Consider the following 23,116-nt stretch of genomic DNA (forward strand, 5'->3'; position numbering starts at 1 on the left):
CGAAAGCTGATTTTGGGCATCCTCAACTGTAGTCCGTCGTGGGGATGACCAAAGTTCACGGGGGCGTGTCGGAGGCATAGCAAAGGCAGGACTGGGGCGTGCTTAAGAGATGGGCGTCCTCGGTCAATAATGGAAAAAGAAGGGCGTCCCTGACGAGCATTTGTTCGACTTCACTTGGTCCATTTTTTTTCATGACCAAGCCTCAAAAAGGTGCCCGAACTGACCAGATGATCACTGGAGGGAATCAGGGATGACCTCCCCTTACTCCCCCAGTGGTCACCAACCCCCTCCCACCCTATTTTTTTTTTGTCAGCCTCTATGCCAGCCTTAAATGTCTTACCCAGCTCCATGATAGCAGTATGCAGGTCCCTGGAGCAGTTTTAGTGGGTGCAGTGCACTTCAGGCAGGTGGACCCAGGCCCATCCCCCCCACCTGTTACACTTGTGCTGGTATGTGTGAGCCCTCCATAACCCACCCGAAACCCACTGTATCCACATCTAGGTGCCCCCTTCACCCCTTAGGGCTATGGCAGTGGTGTACAGTTGTGCGGAGTGGGTTTTGGGGGGGGGGGCTGAGAACTAAAGGTAAGGGAGCTATGTACCTGGGAGCAATTTGTGAAGTCCACTGCAGTGCCCCCTAGGGTGCCCGGTTGGTGTCCTGGCATTTGAGGGTGACCAGTGCACTACGAATTCTGGCTCCTCCCACAACCAAATGACTTGGATTTGGTCGTTTTTGAGATGGGCGTCCTCAGTTTCCATTATGGCTGAAAACCATCTCAACATTTAGGTCGACCATCTCTAAGGTCCCCGACCGTATTATCGAAACGAATGGACGCCCATCTTGTTTCGATAATAGCGGTTTCCCTGCCCCTTCACAGGGCTGTCCTGCGGGGATGACCTCAGGAAAACGTGGGCGCCCCGTTCGATTATGCCCCTCCATGTTGCTTATTTTAGTAGCTCTATTTATATTTTGGATGTCTGAAAACCAGCATTTAGGCTTCCTTGTTGCATGACCATCCAAACACTGATTTTATCAAACCAGAATATGGATGTGTTTTTGGTGGGACTGGGGAGGGGCCAAAAGATGGATGTGCAGAAGAGGTAGGGATGTCCATGTTCAAAAAGATGGATGTCTGTATTTAGACCTGTAAATGGCATGCACAGGTTGCAGAATGGTGCTGTGATCGAGCAGTTCTCCACTGACCTGAAATAACGGAGGTCAGAGTAGGTATTTTTCTGTGCCTGGAGAGCTCACAATTTAAAAAAAAAAAGCTGCAATTGGGGACTTGAACTAGCAAGCTCTAGATCACTGCTTTGGCTACATATAAGTCAGCATTTGGATGTTTATCACAGAAACGTCAAAATCAGTATTATTGAAACCTCTTTTTGGGTGTCTTTCTCTGAAGTCCGTCAGAAGGACGTCCAAATCTCAAGGTCATACCAGGGACGTGTACAAGGTGGGACTTGGGCATTCCTAAGACTTGGACATCTTTCACCCATAATGGAACAAAGCAAAAACGTCCAGCACTAAAATTTAGACGTTTTGAGCTAGACCTGTTTTTATTATGAATAAGGCACACAAAGGTGCCCCAAATGACCAGATGACCACTGGAGGGAAGCAGGGATGACCTCCCTTTATTCCCCCTGTGGTCACTAACCCCCTCCCACCCCCAAAAAGTGTGTTGAAGAACATTACTTGCCAGCCTCTATACCAGCCTCAGATGTCATACTCAGGTCCATTACAGCAGCATGCAGGTCCCTGGAGTAGTTTAGTAGTAGGTGCAGTGCACTTCAGACAGCTGGACCCAGGCCCCTACCCCCACTACCTGTTCACTTGTGGAGGAAACTGTTAGCCCTCCAAAACTCACTATAAACCCATTATACCCACATATAGGTGCCCCCTTCACTCTTAAGGGCTATGGTAGTGGTGTACAGTTGGGGGTAGTGGGTTTTGGGGGGCTCAGCATACAAGGGATCAATGGTCAGATGTGTACCTGGGAGCATTTTATGAAGTCCACTGCAGTTCCCCCTAGTATGCCCTATTGCTGTCCTAGGATGTCAGGGGGACCAGTCTACTAAAAATGCTGGCTCCTCCTACATCCCAATGGCTTGATTTTGGACATTTTACACTTGAATTTTTTTTTTTAAATGGCCGAAAATCAAAGATGTCCAACTCACAAAATGTCCAAATCACAGGATGTCCATAGTATTTTCGAACACAAAAGATAGACATCTTTGTAAAACGTCAAAATTCTGATTTAGATGTTTCTTTCGAAAATGCCCCTCTTGGTCAGATTATTGGTATTGAATAGTTTTGAAATATTACCCCTCTGGCTGACTGTGATAGCCCATTTTGCTGTTTAGCTTCTCATTACAACCTGTCAACTTTGGCTAATGGTGTTAGTCATAATGGGGTGATGACTGTGGCTCCCAGGGCTATGAATCCCTACATTGACCTCTACCATCACTCATCACTCATACACTTACTCACAGAAATATGTACACCATATGTCTTTGTGTCTTAATACTGCCCTTTAAGCTTCCCATTGTCTTCCTCCAATGTTTCTATGTTGATGTCCCATTGTTAAATTCCTAACGATACTTTGATGGTCTCGCATAACTTGTACAATGTAACCCATAACCAAGTTGTAACAAATGTATTTCCATTATTCATATCTTATTGTAAGCCACACTGAGCCCGCAAAGAGGTGGGAAAATGTGGGATACAAATGCAATAAATAAATAAATAAATACCATACCAGTATGATTTTAAGAGTCTAGCTGTTTTGCTGGTTAGTTTTATCTTTTGGATGTGTGGGTATTCTTCGGTTGTGTGTGCTTTCCTATCATTATATTGTAGTTCTTTTCTGTTTTTGTATTTGTTTTATAATTGTATACCACTGTGAATTTGTATAAAACCAAGCGACATAGCAAATTTTAATGAACTGTAAATTGCAAATTGTAATGGGATGTTCCTTTTTCCCATACTACTAGAGGACTTGGCATCTTGGCCAACTCCCCTCCTTTACTGGTAATGAACTTTCATGTTAAATGTGGTCTTCAGGTTCAGAGCACTCATGACTTCCCCCTACACTTCCAGAAGAAGAAACATTATCATTGGAATATAGCTCATATCACTGCTTTTAGCCATGAAAAACAGTCTGATCATTTTTTTTTTAGTTCTGCAGCTTTGTTTCCTTGACTTTGTGGATAGTAGGGGAAAATGAGTAGAATGAGGCTGTTTCAACCAACTAAGGGGCCTTTTACTAAAGCTTAGCATGTGTTAAGGAATTAGCATGTGTTAAATGCTAAGAAGCCCATAGTGTAAAACTGGGCTTCTTTGCATTTAACACATGCTAATTACATTAGTGCAACGGTAAGTTTTAGTAAAAAAGCCCTAAGAGAAGTTCTACACATGATATGTTTTGGATACATAAAAAGATAACTCATAAAAAGAGTGGTTGTCAGTACTCTGAGGCTTTTCCTATCCTGTCTTTTTGATCTGGAAGCTCAAAGTGGAAATATTTATATTTTTTAGGTTAAACGTTCAGCTAGATATTCTTTATTTTGTTCACAGAGGATATTGAGGACTTTGTAGTGATTTTAATAGCATTGTCCTCTAAGAACGAAGTAGTAGAGAAAATAATGTAATGGAAATAAAATAGGGCAACTTTGTCCCCAGGCCAGTAAAAAAAAAAAAAAAAACTCCAGGCATGATATGGCTTTGTCATATCATAAAAAAGATAAGATTTCCACCCAAGCCATGGAAAGTGCAGACAGAAGCAGACTACAAACATTCTCCCCTTAAACCCATAGCCTCAAAACAATCAAAACACTTACTGTTGAGGTATAGTTCATTATATCTAAGGTCTGATTCTGTATAAATCTCTCCTTTCTTGCTTCTCGTTCCTTTATGTACTAGTGGAACAATGAAGCAGTACATTTAGACCTTTCTTGAGAGATGACTTGACTTCCGGGAATCAGAACATCATCATGAGTTTTTGAAATATATTTTTATAAATGTTCAAAAGCTTAAGGAGAGGTGGCAGTGATCATTTCTAAAGGCAGAGGAGATTCCGGATTCAGTTGAAATTCTGAGCTACATAGAGGCAGAAAAGCAAGGTTGTGTTTCCTGAAAAGGATACTTTCCACCAATATTTAGAGCAATTTAATTGGGCAGGAAAGTTAAATCACTCTGCCTACCCTACTTAACTAGAGAGTGTGCTGAATGTAAGCATAGACAACCATGTCTGAGTCAGAGCAGTCCAGGGGTGCATTCAGAGCAACGCAGGAAGTTATGTGGTGCCATGATAACTATCAAGTCATGTAGGACCTCACATAAGTATGGCCCAAATAGTTATGGAGATGCCAACACCGAATATCATCCAGCACCTGGATAACTCCAGTGGATATTCCAGGCTGGTGTCCAGATATAGTCTGACATTGAATATCTGAGTCTAATTCAGCCCATAGTGGTCAGCAATATGAAAGTCAGCTCAATACCTTTTCAAAGCCATATTGTATAAAATCTTTATCATCATATCCATGTTATTTGAATGTTCTAATGCATGCTTATTAGGTGTATCATTAGTATTATGGTAATATCGTATTATATCTTTGGTATTTGAATTCCAGTGCTGTTAAATGTATATATTTTTGATACTGTTTCACGGTAGTTCTATTATTAGGTTTCAATTTACTGTTTTCAAGTTTACCTCATTTATCATATTAATGTTTATTCTTGGTTATTTTATTATTGTTATGCTGTTAAGAAAATTGTAAGTTTTATATTAAACTGTACCTGATGTACACTGCCTTGGATGAATCTCTTCATAAAGGTGCGTTAATAAATCCTAATAAATAAATAAAGGTAAAGAAGCTTTACTTAGTAAACTAACTTTTTGTTCAAAATTCACTCCTTAGTAAATCAAGTCATCCATACATCTCTTTTTTGTTAGTAAAGGGGGTCTTTTACTAAGGTGCGCTAGTGGTTTTAGCTCATTCTAAAAATCAGCTGGCGCTAAATGCTGAATCCTATGGGCGTCTCAGCATGTAGCACCAGCTAATTTTTAGTGTGAGCTAAAAACACTAACGCACCTTAGTAATAGACACCCTAAGTACCTAGAGCCTCCTAGTTAAGAGATGAAATTGTATGTAACTCAGTTTCAGTTTGTAGTTGATAGAGTTTTTTTTTTCTTTCTCTTGCAGTATCTAAGCATCCATGCAAGATAAATAATGGTGACTGTAGTCACTTGTGCCTGCTTTCCCCCAGCAGAACACACACATGTTCCTGTCCTACAAACTTTTATCTTGCTGCTGATAACAAGACGTGTTTGTCAAACTGTACAGCCAGTCAGGTAGGCACAGGATAACATAATTAAAACAATATCAATGTTTCACTAGCATAATGTCAGAATTAAACATACAGTAGATATATGTTTTCCCATCTCTTCCCAGTTCTTTTGAAATGTATTCATAATGTAATTTCCCAAATGTAAACAATAATTTAAAACATTTGAACTATACAACATTTCCTGTGTTACTTCAAATTGTTACTGATTGCTAGGCATCTTCTTAATTGTTTATAATGCTTAGGAAATAAATAGATCTTCAATCTCTCTTCTAAAAAGTAAATATTCTTTCTCCTCCTACAATTCCTTTGGCAGTGTATTTTATAGCTTTGGTCCAGGAATCAAAAAGTCACAGTTCCAGTTACATGACAATTGATCCACCCTTATCAAGGGACTTCTAAATTGTGATTCTCCTGCAGACTGTAAGGCTAATAATCTCCTCACAATAACCTAGAACTCTGTCTGGTAAATTGGGGGCAGATGCTTGCCATGCCGCCAGCATTTACCACAGAGGCTTGTACTTACTGTGCCTTACGTTTAGCAGGTAAGGTGTGGTAAGTGCAAAAACTTACCACACTTTATTAAACATGTCCCTTAGAGGAAAGTTATCATTATAAGCTACTGTCAATTCACATTCTTTTACCACAAGTCAGTCCCATTGTATGTGCTAAAATAACCTGACTTAACTGTAGCCCACATTGATAACTTCCTGTCCTTAGTGTGCATTAGATTTATAAGGCATGCTAGCAAACCAAATGTGTGCCAAAAGATTTACCTTTAACGGTAAACTAAACAGGAACACTGTAACATATTCCCCACGTCATATTTAAATGAAAAATTGTGTCCAAATACTACCAAAAACTATTTCTGCTGTACAGAGGCTGAAAGGAAATTTTTACGAGCTTATACAATTTAGTCCAGTGGAAAGTTACAATTCCCACACTGGTTGGAATGTTGAAAAAAAATAACAGGGAGAGACAAAACAGATATTTGTGAAAGCTGAAGCCTTTAGAATGTGATTCATCCTTAACATATTTTTTTAGCACTCTATGCTTTGCTTTTCAGTAAATGAGTTTTTTTTGCCATGTGTCTTTCAGTTCCGCTGCAACACTGATAAGTGTATTCCACTTTGGTGGAAATGTGACACAGTTGATGACTGTGGGGATGGATCTGATGAGCCTGAGGACTGTCGTGAGTATTTCTTGTTTCATTAAGGGGCCCTTTTACCAAGTGGTGGAAAAAGGTGGCCCACAGCGGCGTCTGCACATGGGATTGCTTCAAGCTGATGCCACATTTTAATGCCAACAGTAAAAGTGGCTTTTTCTTAAAGGGCCAGTAAATTTTCATGTGGTAATTAAAAAATTGCTGCCGGCTATTTAATGCTGGAGTCCTTACCACTTCCTAATTAGGAGGCAGTGAGGGCTCTGGCGGTAACCTGGTGGTAATCAGGCAGTCCGCTACATTGCCTGATTGCCACTAGGCACACCCCCTGCTGCTAGAAAATAAAAAAAGTATTTTCTAGTGTCGGAAATTGCGTGCAGGAAGACCAGAAATACTTCCGGGCTCCTGGATGAGCCCATCAGTTGGCCTGATTTGTCGCGCACCAAGCCAGTGGTAGCCCAACTGCCTTTTGATAAAAGGGCTCCTAAATATTTTTTCATTTTTCTATAGTATTGCTCACAGATTAATGATAAGCTGATAATGATAAGCAACAATATTATTTACCGTCAGAACCATGAGCTCAGTATGATTTACAATAAAAACAATAGCTCTGCTATTCAGAACCATATTCAAAATATTAGAAACATGATTATCTCATTTAAATAAAATAGAAAACTGCCAAGATTTCAACAATTTACAACAATTTACAAAACTTAAAGTAATTGTGCTCATGGTTTATTGAAGTGCAAGCCTGTAATAAGAGAAACAACACAACAACTGAAAAAAAAACAAAAATAAAATGAGCATCTTAAATTTAAAGGTAAGAATTTCACAATTTTGGAAATGCTCTGCTAAAAAGTTTCTTCTGTGTAGAGGCAAGACCGGTAAAAGTAACAGGAGGAAGTTCAAGCTTATTTTTGTGTATTGACCCTTCAGATGAAAATATAGCTTAAATATATACTAACAGTTGACAAGGATAATTGCCCACTTTTAGTCTTCTCAAATTGTATTCTGCTGCTGCTACCATTGATCCTTGTTGATAACTTGTTTTCCCTTAACTTCTCTACAAGGGAGGCAGATGCTATGGATCGGCAAACTGGATAGATCATGTGGTTTTTATCTGCCGTCATTTTCTATGTTTCTCTGTTTCATAAACAAGGATCCTCTGTATGATCCTGTGCTTTCTTGAATTCTCTTACTGTTTTTATTTCTATCACCTCTACTTGGAAGCCATCCCATGTATCCATCACACCTTCAGTGAAGAAATATTTTCTGATGTTGTTCCTATACCTTCTTAGAGACCTCATGTTCTAGACCAGTAGTTTCCAACCCTATCTTGGGAGAACCCATGCAAACTGGGTATTCAAGATAGCTATAATAAATTGGCATGGGATATATTTGCATCTATACGTGTATATATCTCATGATATTCAGTGTGGATATCATGAAAACACAACTAGCTGGAGGTGCCCTAGTACAGATTTTGAAAATCACTGTTCTAGACCATTAATTCAGACCATAAATTCCTTTGAAAAATGTTTGATTCTTCTGACTCATTTATTTAAATTTGCATATATATTTAAACAAAAATAAATGATATCTCAAAAACTGTACTCATACATTTATAAAGATCATCATAATATAATTTGCTATGGTACTTATTTTAGAAGCCGTATTCCTGTCTTGGTCATCTGAAAACCAGGATTTAGACACACATATTGCATGGACATCCAAATGCCAATTTTATAATGCCAGGATATGGAGGTCTAAAACTGTTATATGTCCATGTGGCAAGGGGAGTGATATGGGCATGTTTTGGGTGGGAACAGAGAAGGGCTAAAATATGGATGTCCAACTGATTGCAGAAGGGGAACGGAGGTCCATGTCCCAAAATATGGATGTTCATATGTAGACCTGGTACTTGGCTAGTTCAGGTTACAGAAAGGTGTGCCAATTGAGCAGTTCTCCAGTAAATAGAGTAAGAAAATCATAGTAGGTATTTTTTCTGTTCCTAGAGGGCTCACAATTAAAAAAAAAAAAAAAAAAAGAAAGAAAATTAAAAAAAAAAGAAAGGAAGGAAAGAAAGAAAGAAAATTGTAAAATGCTCTAGGGGGATTTGAACCAGCAAACTCTGGACCTTTACTGTATGCTGGTTTTCAGACTTCTATAACCATGTGGCCAGTTAATACAGACAGGCCTATGTAGCCACCCAACCAGCCATATCCCTCATTTTGCCCTGTCCATAGTTTGAACTTTTCAGTTTGTAAAATAGCTGAATGGCTGCTGAATGGAGCCAATACTTGCACATCCATTTATCATGTATTTTAGAATAGGCTGTATATCAGCAGATCCTGTTCTAAAATACAGGAGAAATGGACATCCATGTGCTATAAGACTGGGATGTCCATATGCTGAGTTGGATGTCCTTTCTAAAATGCTGCTCTGTATGTCAAAAGCTGAAGAGTTAACGTTGACCTTTTTATTTGCCTCTCTTTAGTATACTCATGAACTCACATTATGATGCCTTCTATCTCTATAATGAGTAAAGCTTTTGAGATACAGAGATTATTTTGACCTTTCTAATACAGTTTTGATGTTATGGTTTGAAGGTCAATTTTTATAAGATAGTGAACTTTTTTGAGGGGGTATCTGCTTATTTAAAATATATCTTAATAGCGTATGACCATAAATGCAAAGAAAAAAAAAAAAGAGATGCACACTACAGGGGTAGAAAACCCTGACTAACAATACAAATTGTATATCAAACTAGTCAGATATAAATTAAATATATTTAAGGTATTTGAAAGGGGTAGTTCTCAAGCTGTGTTACAGCTACACTACACACTATTTGCTCCTTAATGTGTATTACAAGGCTATAACGTAAGTGATGGTGCCTAAACATGTTTTTCAGGTCACTGCGGGTACATAGTAATGAAATGCAAAGCATGCAAATGCATGCAAAACACCTTATTACTATGCAAATCTCATAACATGGTTTGTTGTAAACACTTCAAGCTGTGCTGTAGCTTGAAAAATAACCCCAGACAGAAGCTGGGGTTATTTTACTGTCCTGAGAGCATTGGGCCACAAAGCTATTGCTTGATGTTCTTAAGCAATCAGCTACTATTGAAATAAGGTGCCCCTTGAGCCACCTCAATCATAAATTCCCCTCCTGAAGTTCCCCCAATTCAGTAACCCCCCTCCAGTTCCATACTGCCCCCCCCCCCCCACCCAGAGGCTTCATTAACTTGAAAGCTCCATTCAACGTCAAACGCTTCCCAGAATTCCCCCTCTCAACTGGAGCCTGGTGGTCTACCATCCACTCCCCCCCACCCTACCTTACAGATTCCCTTGGGTTGTAATGGGGACCAGGCAGGAACAGTCCCCAATCAGTCCTGCTCTTGTCAGTGCCAGGTTCAAAATGATGCCAGAGACCCCTTAGCAATAGTCTCACAGTACTACTGCTAGCACTTTGCCACAACATGTTAGTAGGATAGGTCAGGTGTAAACCTAACATTTTTTTGTTTGTTTGTTACATTTGTACCCCGCGCTTTCCCACTCATGGCAGGCTCAATGCGGCAGGCAATGGAGGGTTAAGTGACTTGCCCACAGTCACAAGGAGCTGCCTGTGCTGGGAATCAAACTCAGTTCCTCAGGACCAAAGTCCACCACCCTAACCACTAGGCCACTCCTCCACTCCATTGAGGTGTCAATGAGTATTTGTATATTCCCCTTCTGAGATAGGGAACAAATGTGTAAATTTCAGGCCCGCCCTCACCCTGCCCATAGACTGCCTAAGACACACTCCCTTGCAAAGTAAATATTGATAGGGCATACATGTGTAAATACATGACTTCCTAAAATTGAATTTTACATGTGTATACTATATGTGTGTGTAAGTAATTTATGAGTCTAGTGCTGATAATCAGTGCTAATATCCTAACTTCTTTTCCCCACTCCAAAACTGCCCATGTTGTCACCCACTTTTTATGTGCTTACATTTAAGTGTGTAGTGAATTTTTTTAATAAAAATGTATGTATTCAGCCCTAGTATATTTTCAAAAAGGCCAATTTATGAGCATAGCTCCTAAAGTTAAGAGTATCAATGTTTTGAATATCGGACCCAATATTGTCATTTGCCATCAACTAACTCAGACACAAAGCTGAAGCAATTGTATTGCCCATAGGAGCCAACTTTTTTTTAATGATTGGGGGTGCTAAACCCAATGTAAATTACCCCATCCCTGGATATAATCAAGGAGGTTGCTAAATATTGGGAGTGTTCAGGCACTCACAGAACTGGCTCCTCTGGAACTGCCAGAGCAAAAGTCGCATACTTTACAATACAGGATTAATAAAGTATTCACATTTTAGCCCAAAGATTTCTTTTTTGGTATAATTCCTAATGGAGAGATCACAATCCACAATCCTACCAAACTGAACCTCATTTTTTGCAAGTTCTTGACTGCAATATTACTTTTCAACTTTACAGATGGAGAATTCATAATTTTATGATATAGATTGGGCCCTATAAAGGAGTAATGGAACCAAACTGAAAACCATCAAATAAAAATGTGGCCATTGTTCTATCTGGATATCTAAAGCCCTTTCAAAACTTCTATAAGTAGAGAAGTGTGGTAGCCGTATTAGTCCACTTTTAAAGGTAATCAATAGAAATAAAACAAAATAAAACATGAAAAAGAAAATAAGATGATACCTTTTTTATTGGACATAACTTAGTACATTTCTTGATTAGCTTTCAAAGGTTGCCCTTCTTCGTCAGATCGGAAATAAGCAAATCTTGGTAGATGACAGTATGTTTTTACTGTATTCTTTACCATGTAAGATGCTTTCTTTTACTATGTAAGCTGCACTGGACCTGCTGTATGTGGGAAAGAGCGTGGTACAAATGTAATAAATAAATATAATGAGACATCAAAGCATTTCAGTGACAATCTAACAGGGTGGGGATGGAGATGGATGGGTGAGACAGGGGGATATGCATAGAGACAGGAGAGTGACACACAAAGCAGTACAATTTACAATTTTATGGCTTATAACGGGCTAGAAAGCCTAGATCTCTGTTAAGTCCTGTCTGGTGGGTGTCAAAATATTTAATCATTCTGACTTCAGAGGTCTTACATTCCTGTATTGTTTTAAAGTTACCTTTCAGGATTCTTACTATGAAATCACTAGTACAGTGTTCTGTTTTTGTAAAGTGTTGCCCCACAGGCGTGGCATCCAGGCTGGCAATGGCGTTTTTCATATGATGTCTATGTAAGTTAAATCTTGTTTTTAGCATCTATATTAATTAAAGCTTCTATATTAATTAGGAAATCACCCTTGACCATAAAAACCCCTGAGATACCTGAGACTTGAAAAGAATGTCCTTTGCATGAGTATGCACCCATCAAATACCACAGAGCTGGGTATCAACCCCCACATGACTTATATGGAGTGGAGGCATAGCCCAATGTTTAGTATAATGGTTGAAAACTAGGAAAAACAAGTTCAATTCCCACTGTAGTTCTTTGTGACTCTGGGCAAGTCCCTTAACCATCCATTGCCCCAACTACAAAACATTATGAGCCCCCTAAGGACTGAGAAAGTATCTACATATAATATGCAAACTGCTTTGGTTGTACCACAGGAAGATGGTATGTCAAATGCATTGCTCTTACACTCATCATACCCAACCACATTCAAAATGGCATAATGAACCCAACGCCAGGATAACTGCCCATTGCGGGACCACTCCAGTCACCCTCTGAAGGACAGCCCATCCATTAAGATAAAAAACCACTACCCCCTCCTGTCATCGACTGCGAGGGCATAACAGGCTACTAGTTATTCAGCCTAGTCCATGTCATTTCAGCTAACCACATCTCTAAAACACCAAATACCTGCCTTACTTTTTGCTAAGCTTTTTCAAAACTGCTTGGTTATGGTGGTTCAGTGGACTAATGGTTTTCCTACTAAGCTATTTTTTAGTTGTATGTGGTGTTCTTATAGAATTCATGGATCTCTGTTTGGTTTCTTTCCTAACTGAAATTGGCATTCTTTTCACCTTATGACTGTTACTGTTTTAGAAAGATTATTGTTTTAGAAGTGTGAACCTCCTAGAACCATGTTTTATTAGATTAGGCAGTATAAAAAGTTTTAATCAAACATTAAACTATACCAAACCCCATAGTTCGCTGCACTCTTAAAATCATATAACGAACCTGGATACAAATTTGGTTGGGCAGATTCCAGAATACTAGAAAACACATCAAATGCCAAAATGAATTCTGGATAGTTTTTGGCACTTGTGATTTATTTTTCTTACCCTCATCTTTATTTTCATCTTTTTTTCTTCAAACTCTCCTCCTGATTCCACTCTAATAATGAAGTAATATCTATACACTATCCCCTTAAAATCTTTCTGCATAATTTTTGAGACACCTAACTATCCAAAGGAGCAATCACACTAAAGCAGGAAGAACAAAACAGAGAATATTATAATACATTTATATTATCCCATGGTGTGACTGCACCTCAAATATTGTATGCAGTTCTGGTCATCACATCTCAAATAAGATATGGCAGAATTAGAAAAGGTACAGAGAAGGGCATCCAACTAAAGGGGATTGGATTACCTCCCTATGAGGAAAGGCTAAAGAAGCTAGGGCTCTTCAATTTGGAAAACAGACAGCTGTGGGGAGATGTGAAAGAGGTCTATAAAATCATGAGTGGAGTGGAACTGGTAGATGTAACTTGTTTGTTTACTCTTTACAAAAGTACAAGGACTAGGGTGCACACAGTGTAACTACTAAGTAGCACATTTGAAACAAATTGGAGAAAATATTCCTTCACCCAACGTGTAATCAAGCTCTGGAATTCATTGCCAGAGAACATGGTGAAAGTAGGTAGTGCAGCAGAGTTTTAAAAAGGTTTGGACAAGTTCCTCAAAGAAAAGTCCATAAACCAATATTAAGGTGGATGTGGGAAAATCCACTGCTTTTTTCCCTGGGATAAGCAGTATGAAATCTATTCTATTCTTGTGGGATCCTTCCAGGTACTTGTGACCTGGATTGGTGATTGTTGGAAAAATGATACTGTGCTTGATGGACCTTTGGTCTGTCCCAGTTTGGCAATGCTTATGCACCTATGACTCCAGCCTCTTCCTGCGTTCTCTCTCACCCTTCTCTTCTGTTTGCGCATTCCTTGCATTCTGCAACTCTCTCTTCTCCGCCTCAATAACCTCATCTTTGTTTGACTTAGAAGATGGCAAAGATTCTAATGAATCCACAGAATCCAAAGACTTCCAGACTAATTCCAGAGCTAAACTCTTCTACCTACACTGTTGTTTTTCCACACCCATTCTAACATCCTCCTTAAACTTCTTAAAAACTTGTTACACATGTGCTTCATCAATTTCTTATCCCTCCTCTTGTTCTTACCACCACCTTCTCCACCATCATAACATAATGCTCAACCAAATTCTTCTCACCTTCTGTCAAAGGTAAACCAGGAACCCCAGTCTCAACTTCCAACTAGCCTACCAAATCAGCTTGATTACTCCAGCTTCATACACAATCAGCTCCAGAAGATTCAGCAGCACCTAAATGATTACTAACTCCAGAAGCCGAAGCTACTTCCTCAGACTCCACACTTCCTACTGAACTCTGCCCTCTACTCTTTACCATAGGGGCCTTTTTAGTTTTCAAATTTTATAGTTTCTATTTCAAAAATAAATTTGTTAGCAGCATATAGATTCCTTGGATTTTCATATTTCATTTCTTAATGAAATCCTGTTTTGTTATCGGTATCGTATAATTCAAACTTTCTCATTGCTTTTTTTTGTTATGTTAATTTGCTTTCATCTAAAAATGGGACAAAAATGAGGTCATTATACTGATGCATTTCAGATTAGTGTACCTTGCTTACATGACTTATAACCTTACGCATTGAGCTATAGACATTTTAGAACAATATATTCAATGACTGAAAGGCAATGTTAATAAATTATAATAGATTAAATTACTTTTTCAGCTGAATTTAAATGTCAGCCTGGGCGGTTTCAGTGTGGAAATGGACTTTGCACTCTGCCGGCATTTATCTGTGATGGAGAAAATGATTGTGTGGACAACTCTGATGAACTCAACTGTGGTAGGTGATTAGATACAAAGCACAAAAATGAATAAGATCCCTCACTGATTAAGTGCTTGCTGATCTACATTAAAATGAGAAACTCATTTCTTATTTCTTGCTTGTCTTCCAGACACATATGTCTGTTTGTCAGGTCAGTTCAAGTGCACCAAGAAGCAAAAATGCATCCCAATAAATCTCAGATGCAATGGGCAAGATGACTGTGGGGATGGAGAAGATGAAAAAGATTGTCGTAAGTTATTTTGTAATAGTTTTATTGAGAAACAGCTTTTGCTGACAGTGTGAGGGAATTCAGCATATCAAAATTTCAGATTTTAAAGAACTGATTTCTACTTATGTTGTAATCATGTTCAGTAAATTCTACCTCAAATAAGTTTAATCCTAGTTTCAAAGTGAAACATGAATAGTCTTGAAGCACCATATAAAGATTTTGAAACTGTTTTCAATTTAGTTTCACTTTTTGAGGACCATTAAGAGGCCTTTTTTTTACTAACATGCATTAAGCATCTAATGTGGGTTTTACAAGGGCCTGCGCTATTTCTTCTGCTAAAAACAACAGCATGACCAGCACGTGCTAGAAAATCCTGTGTCCGCTGCCTAATGCAGGACGGAGTAGGACATGGGCATGACATGGGCCAGTGGAGGAGCTGTGACAACTAGTGCATGAGTCGGTACTGCATCCGACCTGTCACTGCTGTTGATAGTGCAGCTGTAGAGGAAGTGGCAATTGTAGCTGTACTACCAGCAGTTCAATAGTGCAGCACACTGTCACAAGAGGTGCAGTGGTGCTCCCATGATATCCCTTACCCAGTCAGAACCCCCCCCCCCCCAACATACAACCCTAACTCCTCTGACACAACCCGGAACCCCCTTGACACAGACTCTGCTCCCTGAGCACAACCCTAACTCTTTCAACATAACCCTGACTCCTCACCCCGAATGACAGCCACAAAACCCTTTCTCACAATCCAGGCTGCCAGCACAACACATCTACCCTCTTCAATAAACCCTACCTCTCTGACATTGAACCCCAACCTCCCCACAAAGCCCAACGCTCCCCATCTCTGACCCACCCCCCCCAAGAGTTACCCAAGGGTCAGTGCTCGTGGAGTAGTGGTCCCAGATGGAAATTATATGGAAGAATGCCCCTAGCAGCAGTACCACAAGACTGTGTCTAGAGGTCATTTTAGATTCAGACATTTACCTGGGCAGCCGCAGAGGAGGATTGCTTCTGCCTGGAACCACTGGCCCACCAATGTTGACCTGCACGTAAGTTCTATGGAGATTAGAGGATGGGAAAAGGGGTGAGCTCTGTGGGGAGATGGGGGTTTTATGCTGGAGGGGTGGGGTTGTTGTGGTAGCAGCACTGATTGTGAACAGGGGTGTCAGGCAGGGCCACCAAGAGGGGGGGATAGGGGGGACAAAATTTCCCGGGCCCGGGCCTCCCGGGGGGCCCGGCGCCGAGTCCGTGGGTGCTTGCCCCTCCGTCCCTCCGTCCGACTCCTAGGTCCCTCCCTCCCTCCATCCAACTCCCAGAGCCCGCCCTCTGTCCCTCCCGCCGAATTTCAAAAACGATCTTCTTACCTCGTCGGGGTTACGGCGAGAGCAGCACGCAGACGCAGTGAAAAGCGTGCAGGCTCGCGCTTCAGCCTTCCCTTGTTGTCTGTCTCTCAGCTCTGGTCCCGCCCTCAAGGCAAAAATATTTTTTTAATGTTTTTTGAGGGTGGGAGGGGGTTAGTGACCACTGGGGGAGTAAGGGGAGGTCATCCCCGATTCCATCCGGTGGTCATCTGGTCATTTAGGGCACATATTTGTGGCTTGGTCGTAAGAAAAAAAGGACCAGGTAAAGTGGTCCAAGTGTTCATCAGGGACGCCCTTCTTTTTTCCATTATCGGTCGAGGATGCCCATGTGTTAGGCATGCCCCATCGGGAGATGGGCGTCCTTCTCTCAGGGTGGCCCAAATCGGCATAATCGAAAGCTGATTTTGGGCATCCTCAACTGCTTTCCGTCACGGGGATGACCAAAGTTCACGGAGGCGTGTCGGCAGTGTAGCAAAGGCGGGACGGGGGGGTGGTTAAGAGATGGGCGTCCTCGGCCGATAATGGAAAAAAGAAGGCGTCCCTGACGATCATTTGGCCGACTTTATTTGGTCCTTTTTTTTTCACGACCAAGCCTCGAAAAGGTGCCCAAACTGACCATATGACCACCGGAGGGAATCGGGGATGACCTTCCCTTACTCCCACAGTGGTCACCAACCCCCTCCCACCAAACGAGCAAGCTTCTTAGTACTCGCCATCCTCGGATTGCCAGAGGAGGCCTCGCCTTGAACAGGGTCATCAATAGAGAAGGCCTGTAAGGCATCAGAGATAAGTGCTGGCAGCTCATCGTGGTGGAAAATCTGAATCGCAGTGGGATCATCCAGATCCAGTGGCAAATCAGCACCTTTCTCTGGCTCTTCAGACCACGAAGGCCTGCCAGATCCCTCAGAGTCCCCACAGCCCGACCACGGGGGGGGGGGGGGAGAGGAGAGGAGAGCGCCACTCTCCGACGGGGAATTTACCCGTCTATGCTCAGCGTGCATCCAACGCTCAGGGGCATCCACATCTGGTATCAGCCCCGGGCCATCATCTGTTGGAGGTACCTCTCTACCCTCATCTCCCCTTACGTTCCCGCCCGTAACCTCCGTTCACAGGATAAATCCCTCCTCTCAGTACCCTTCTCCACCACCGCCAACTCCAGGCTCCGCTCATTCTGCCTCGCCTCACCCTATGCTTGGAACAACCTTCCTGAACCCTTACGCCAAGCCCCCTCCCTGCCCGTCTTCAAGTCTTTGCTTAAAGCCCACCTCTTCAATGCTGCGTTCGGCACCTAACCCTTACCGTTCAGTGAATCCAGAATGCCCCAATTTGACTGCCCCTATCGGACCGACCGTTCACTTGTCTATTAGATTGTAAGCTCTTTGAGCAGGGACTGTCTCTCTTTGTTAAATTGTACAGCGCTGCGTAACCCTAGTAGCGCTCTAGAAATGTTAAGTAGTAGTAGTAGTAGTAGTAGTCCCGCCTTAGCTACATTCATATGGCAAGGACCATGGTCTGAACATATTCTGGGGAGGACTAGGGCAGGCTGAAAAAATAAGCGTGAATTCCCCTTTCCAGAAGGGGACTGGATATCTGTGTCCAAAAAGAATGGCATTGGGATTTATACCTGTTACCCACAACATCTGGATTAAAGAAAAATATTGAGTAGCACTACACTTGAGGAATTAGGGGAAGTTGTCCCCTTAATCCCCAGTGGTTAATTGGTTAATATATTGCACCTCTCCCAGAAAACAAAATTGGCAAGGGATTCAGGGCTCTGTGACAGCTTTGAGAAAAAATGGTTATGGCCCTTATTTTAGAAGATTCCAGACATCTAAATAGCAGCATTTAAATGTCTGGAGAGGCACAGACATTTAAAAGTCAGTTTAGTCTGGGAGTCTTTCAAATAGTGCATTCAGACGGCAAAAGGCAAGGAGAGGGAGTGGGAATACACGTCTGTAGAGGAAAACCCAGATATCGGAATTTACTCCTAGGCATAACTAATTGCCTGCATTAGGAGCAGCAGTAAATTCCAAGATCTGGATCCCTGTGATACCAGTGCTATCTTTATCCATTCCCCCACTCAACCCAACCTCCCAGCACATAGCTCAACTCCCTGCACACAACCCCCTGGCTAGTCAGCCCTCTCCCACACACAGACCAAACTCCCACCCACTAGTAGAGATGTCCCCAATAGTAAAGATGTTGCCAGACCTCTATTAGTAGGGAAGGCCCCATGTGTGGGCAGGAGCCTGACATGAGCAGCCCCCAGACCCTAACCCAGACCCAAGGTCCTCAAAATAGTCCTATCAGATGTACCCCCCACACCTACCCCCCAGTTCAGTCCACGAACTTATAGGGTCTCATGGTGTCTAGAGGGGCATGTGTGCCTCCTACCTCAAAGCCTCCAGCTACACAAAATGGCTGCCAAGAATTCTAGCAGAAATACCATTATCTTACTGCTTGGGATCAACCATCCATATGTGGGCATTTCTCCTTATATGAATGCCTGACCTCTAGTGATAATATTGCAATATCACCACAGGAGGTCTTGGTGGACATTTTGGGTAGCAGGAGGCCAGAAGGCAGGAGCAGGTGAGCTTCTTTCCTGCCCCCACCTAGCTACCAGAGGCTCTGGGTCATTCCTACCATAGCAGGAGCAAAAATAGTGATCCCCACCACCGTGTGTTATAGAAAACAAGGGGACTACAAAAACAAACAATACAAATCTCTTCTAAACCAGTGGCCATCACATTTTCATGAAGACTCACAGCCATTTCCAAAATATGACTATTTCATCTACGGTGTCTTTAATATGAAATTACCTCATTTAGGGGAGATAAAACCTACTGGAGTCCGATATGATTGGAAAAATTGCAAGAAAATAAAGACTTCTAGCTATAATAATGCTAAATCATTTTTTTTCAAGCTGAAAATAGCTGTTCTCCTGACCATTTCCAATGCAAAACAACAAAACACTGCATTTCCAAACTGTGGGTTTGTGATGAGGATCCAGACTGTGCAGATGGTTCAGATGAGGCAGACTGTGGTGAGTAAAACACATGACTACTGTCCAATGCATTTTTATTTGGATTTCATGAAGATGAGATTAGGGGCCCCTTTTATGAAGCAGCAACCCGGCGATGCTTCCCATCCCCATCATGCTATCATATCCGGTGCTACAAAAATATATGGGTGGCAGTGAGGGCTCCCCTCCAACATGGCTGGTTGGCAAGCACTTCACTTGCAGCATGGCCATTTCTTATAAAACAGAAAGACCTTCTTTTTACCCGCAGCTGTAAAAGGGGGCCTTGGCGTAAGTCAAAAACACACACCTATGCAAGCACAGGCCCCCCTTTTGCTGCAACTTCGTAAAAGGGGCCCTGGGTTATTTGTACAACCTCATTTTGCTTGCACTACTCTTTAGTATGACTTAACATTTGAGTCATTTTTATCCTCTCCTGTTGTAATATCCTATGGTAAGCAGAATACTACCACAATGTCAATAGGTTGACTGTTACTGAACCTGATAACGCTACCTATAAATGGGTCTGACTTAAACTTACATTGTGCTGGTCTCAAGGCTAGATGTTTAATAAAGAGGTCTATTTCTTAAATATGCTGAAAACATGCAAAAACATGCCAGTCCAGGCAAAGTTAAAAAGCCATCTGACTTATTAACTCTTTTCCATTCTGAGTATATAAGAAAAAATATGGGGCTCTTTTACTAACCATCAGTAAGTCCAAAGCTGGCTTACCGCTCACTATTCTGGAACTGCTGCCGGGCTACCACAAGAGCCTGGTGTTAGGTTCCACCCCCTGCTCGTGTCATTTCTGGCACTACAAAAATATTTTCTATTTTTGTAACGCCAGTGCTTACCTGGCAGTAATTGGGCAGTGTCGTACGCTGCTCCAATTATCGCCGTGTTAGCGCAGGAACCTTACCACCACCTCAATAGGTGGTGGTAAATGTTACCTCCCCCCCAAAATGGCCGCACAAATGGTTCACTTACCATATGGTCATTTCTTTTCGATCTAAAAAGACAGCCTTTTACCTGCTGTGGTAAAAGGGGGCCTCAGTGCACATCAAAAACACACACTGACACGAATGCAGGCCCCCTTTTACAACAGCTTAGTAAAAGGACCCATAAGTAAATTAGCCGCATAGTATTTAAATGTCATTACAGATTTGCATTTCTGCCACCAATAATGGTCAGTCTTATCATTATCCTAATGCTAGAACCATTACTAAGGAGCATTAGGGCATAATCGAACGTGAACACCTATCTCTATGGGCGTCTATGTCCGAAAACGGGTATGTGAAGAGGCGGGACAGACCATATTTTTGAAAAAATGGACGTTTTTCAGCTGGCTGTTTGTTTTTTTTTAGCGATAATGGAAACTAAAAACGCCCAGCTCAAAAACGTCCTAATCCGAGCCATTTGGTCATCGGAGGGGCCAGGATTTGTAGTACACTGGCCCCCTTGATATGCCAGGACCCTAGAGGTCAGTGCGGTGGACTTCAGAAACAGCTCCCACATGCATAGCTCCCTTACCACGGGTGCTGAGCACCCAACCCCCCTCCCCCAAAACCCACTACCAACAAATGTACAACACTACCATAGCTCTTAGGGTGAAGGGGGCACCTACATGTGGGTACAGTGGGTTTTGGAGACCTCCCATTTACCAGCACAAGTGTTACAGGTAGGGGGGATGGGCCTGGGTCCACCTGGCTGAAGTGCACTGCGGTACCCACTAAAAGTGCTCCAGGGACCTGCATACATGCAGGCATCTAGGAATTGTTGCTGCTATATAACCTTGGTACACCAGTTGACACCTGAAGACTAATCTCTCCGAAAACGTCTTTTATTGGAATAAGCATGCTTACTCACAGTTAACTGCAGATCAGAGGTTGTGCACCACTGGCAACTAGTCTCGCTGGTACTGAGATTAGCAGTAGGTCAGAGCTGGCAGAATGCTGTACAATGCCCTCTTTCAGCCACATTCAAGGGAAGAACTAAGTTCTCTAACGTGGCTAACATGTGAAAGGGATCTACAACTGACTTACAAAAATGGCCACTACCTCATGGACTACCGGAAACAAAACAGGGCACACTCTGACCCAGTAAGCAGTGGAAAAGCACCATGGGAGTAGAGCCTACCAACTACCAACATCGTGAGCATTTGCCACAAGCTAGTGGAATCACGGAGCCCAATACCCTACACCCACCACAATGCATTGCTAATGTGACTCTGCAGTGCGCATAACAGAAAAGGTGTCATACTCACCCGAAAGCCACATCAGAACCAGGGAAAGGCTGTCAGAGGATAGAACACATTCTGCTGTCATAGAGGTGGGTACGGCATTTGAGGCTGGCATAGAGGCTGGAAAAAAAGTTTTTAAAGTGTTTTTTTTTGGTGGGAGGGGGTTAGTGACCACTGGGGGAGTCCGGGGAGGTCATCCCCGATTCCCTCCAGTGGTCATCTGGGCAGTTGGGGCACTTTTTTGGGATTTGGACCTGAAAAAAAGGGTCAAAATAAAGCGGACCAAATTCTCGTCCAAAACGCCCTTCTTGTTTCGATTATCAGCTAAAGACGCCCATCTCTCCTCGGCCGATAACCACGCCCCAGTTCCGCCTTCACCATGCCTCCGACACGCCCCCATCAACTTTACCCGTTTCCACGATGGATTGCAGTTGGAAACGCCCAAAATCGGCTTTCGATTATACCGATTTGGGCGCCCACGGGAGAAAGACGCCCATCTCCTGATTTGGGTCGCAATATAGGTGTTTTTCCTCTTTCAATTATAAGCAGGTTAGTGACCTTAGGTAACCCTCCCCCCCCCCCCCCATCAGGAACACAAACAGCCCTCCCTCTTTGCAGAGATGGGAATAGATGGAGTGCAGATGTGATCCCTACTTATTCTAGCCCCTCTGGAGGCTATAACGGAGCTTGAAAACATGATATCTACTTGTTTGCTCTGAATGCTCAATCTGCTTCAGATCAACTGGTTAGTGCGGAGAGCCCAAATTGCTGAAAATTCTAGGTCAATAGATTGTGTTCAAGAGCACATGCTCAATCTGTTAGTGCACCTTAGTACAAGGATCACGTAGTTATCATGTGATACATGGGATTTCTAGCACCGGTGGGTGTGCTTGGCGATAATCAGGCAGCAACACGCACTACCTAGTTATTGCCATGTTAGTGACGGAGCCCTTACTACCTCCTAGAATAAGGGCTCCAGCTGTTAATGCCCGCAAGGCAATATTTTCCATACCTCACAGTCATTTACTGGTCCTTGTAAAAAAGACCCTTTTACCAAGGGCCACCTGTTACCGTCATTTGGTAAAAGGGCCCCTTAGACTTAAAAAGTTCCTATGTAACTATTGGGCTCATTTTTGAAAGAGAAAAATATCTAAAAAGTGGCATAAAGTAGCATTTGAACGTTTTTCTCACAAAAATGTCCAAATTGGTATCTTCAAAACCAATTTGTAGATGTTTTTTCTACAAAGTCTGTCAGAATTGTGTTTAAATCACAAGGGGGCATGGTCTGGGCATTCCTAACACTTGGATGTTTTTTCTGCCATAATGAAACAAAACAAAACCGACCAGGACTAAAAATAAGACATCTTGAACTAGACCTGTTTTTTATAGTGAATAAGGCATAAAAGGGTGCCCTATATGACCAGATGACCATGGAAGGAATAAGGTATGATATTCCCTTACTCCCCCAGTGGTCACTAACCTCCTCCCATTCCCCAAAATGTGATTAAAAACTTGCCAGCCTCAGATGTTATACTCAGACCATTACAGCAGCATGCAGGTCCCTGGAGTAGTTTAGTAGTGTGTGCAGTGCATTGTAGACAGGTGAATCCA

General features: G+C 42.1%; 1 protein-coding gene across 1 annotated transcript in view; it reads left to right on the forward strand.

The window, feature by feature from the left end:
- The window catches only part of LRP1B (LDL receptor related protein 1B), a 1,639,960-nt gene that overhangs the window by 1,285,782 nt on the left and 331,062 nt on the right, over window positions 1–23,116 (forward strand). The window contains 5 exon segments of the mRNA XM_030210865.1: window positions 5,208–5,356; window positions 6,448–6,541; window positions 14,546–14,662; window positions 14,775–14,894; window positions 19,170–19,289. Of these exon segments, the coding sequence (XP_030066725.1) occupies window positions 5,208–5,356; window positions 6,448–6,541; window positions 14,546–14,662; window positions 14,775–14,894; window positions 19,170–19,289 (600 nt within the window).

This window comes from Microcaecilia unicolor, chromosome 7, assembly GCF_901765095.1.
Source record: "Microcaecilia unicolor chromosome 7, aMicUni1.1, whole genome shotgun sequence".
Lineage (NCBI taxonomy): Eukaryota > Metazoa > Chordata > Amphibia > Gymnophiona > Siphonopidae > Microcaecilia > Microcaecilia unicolor.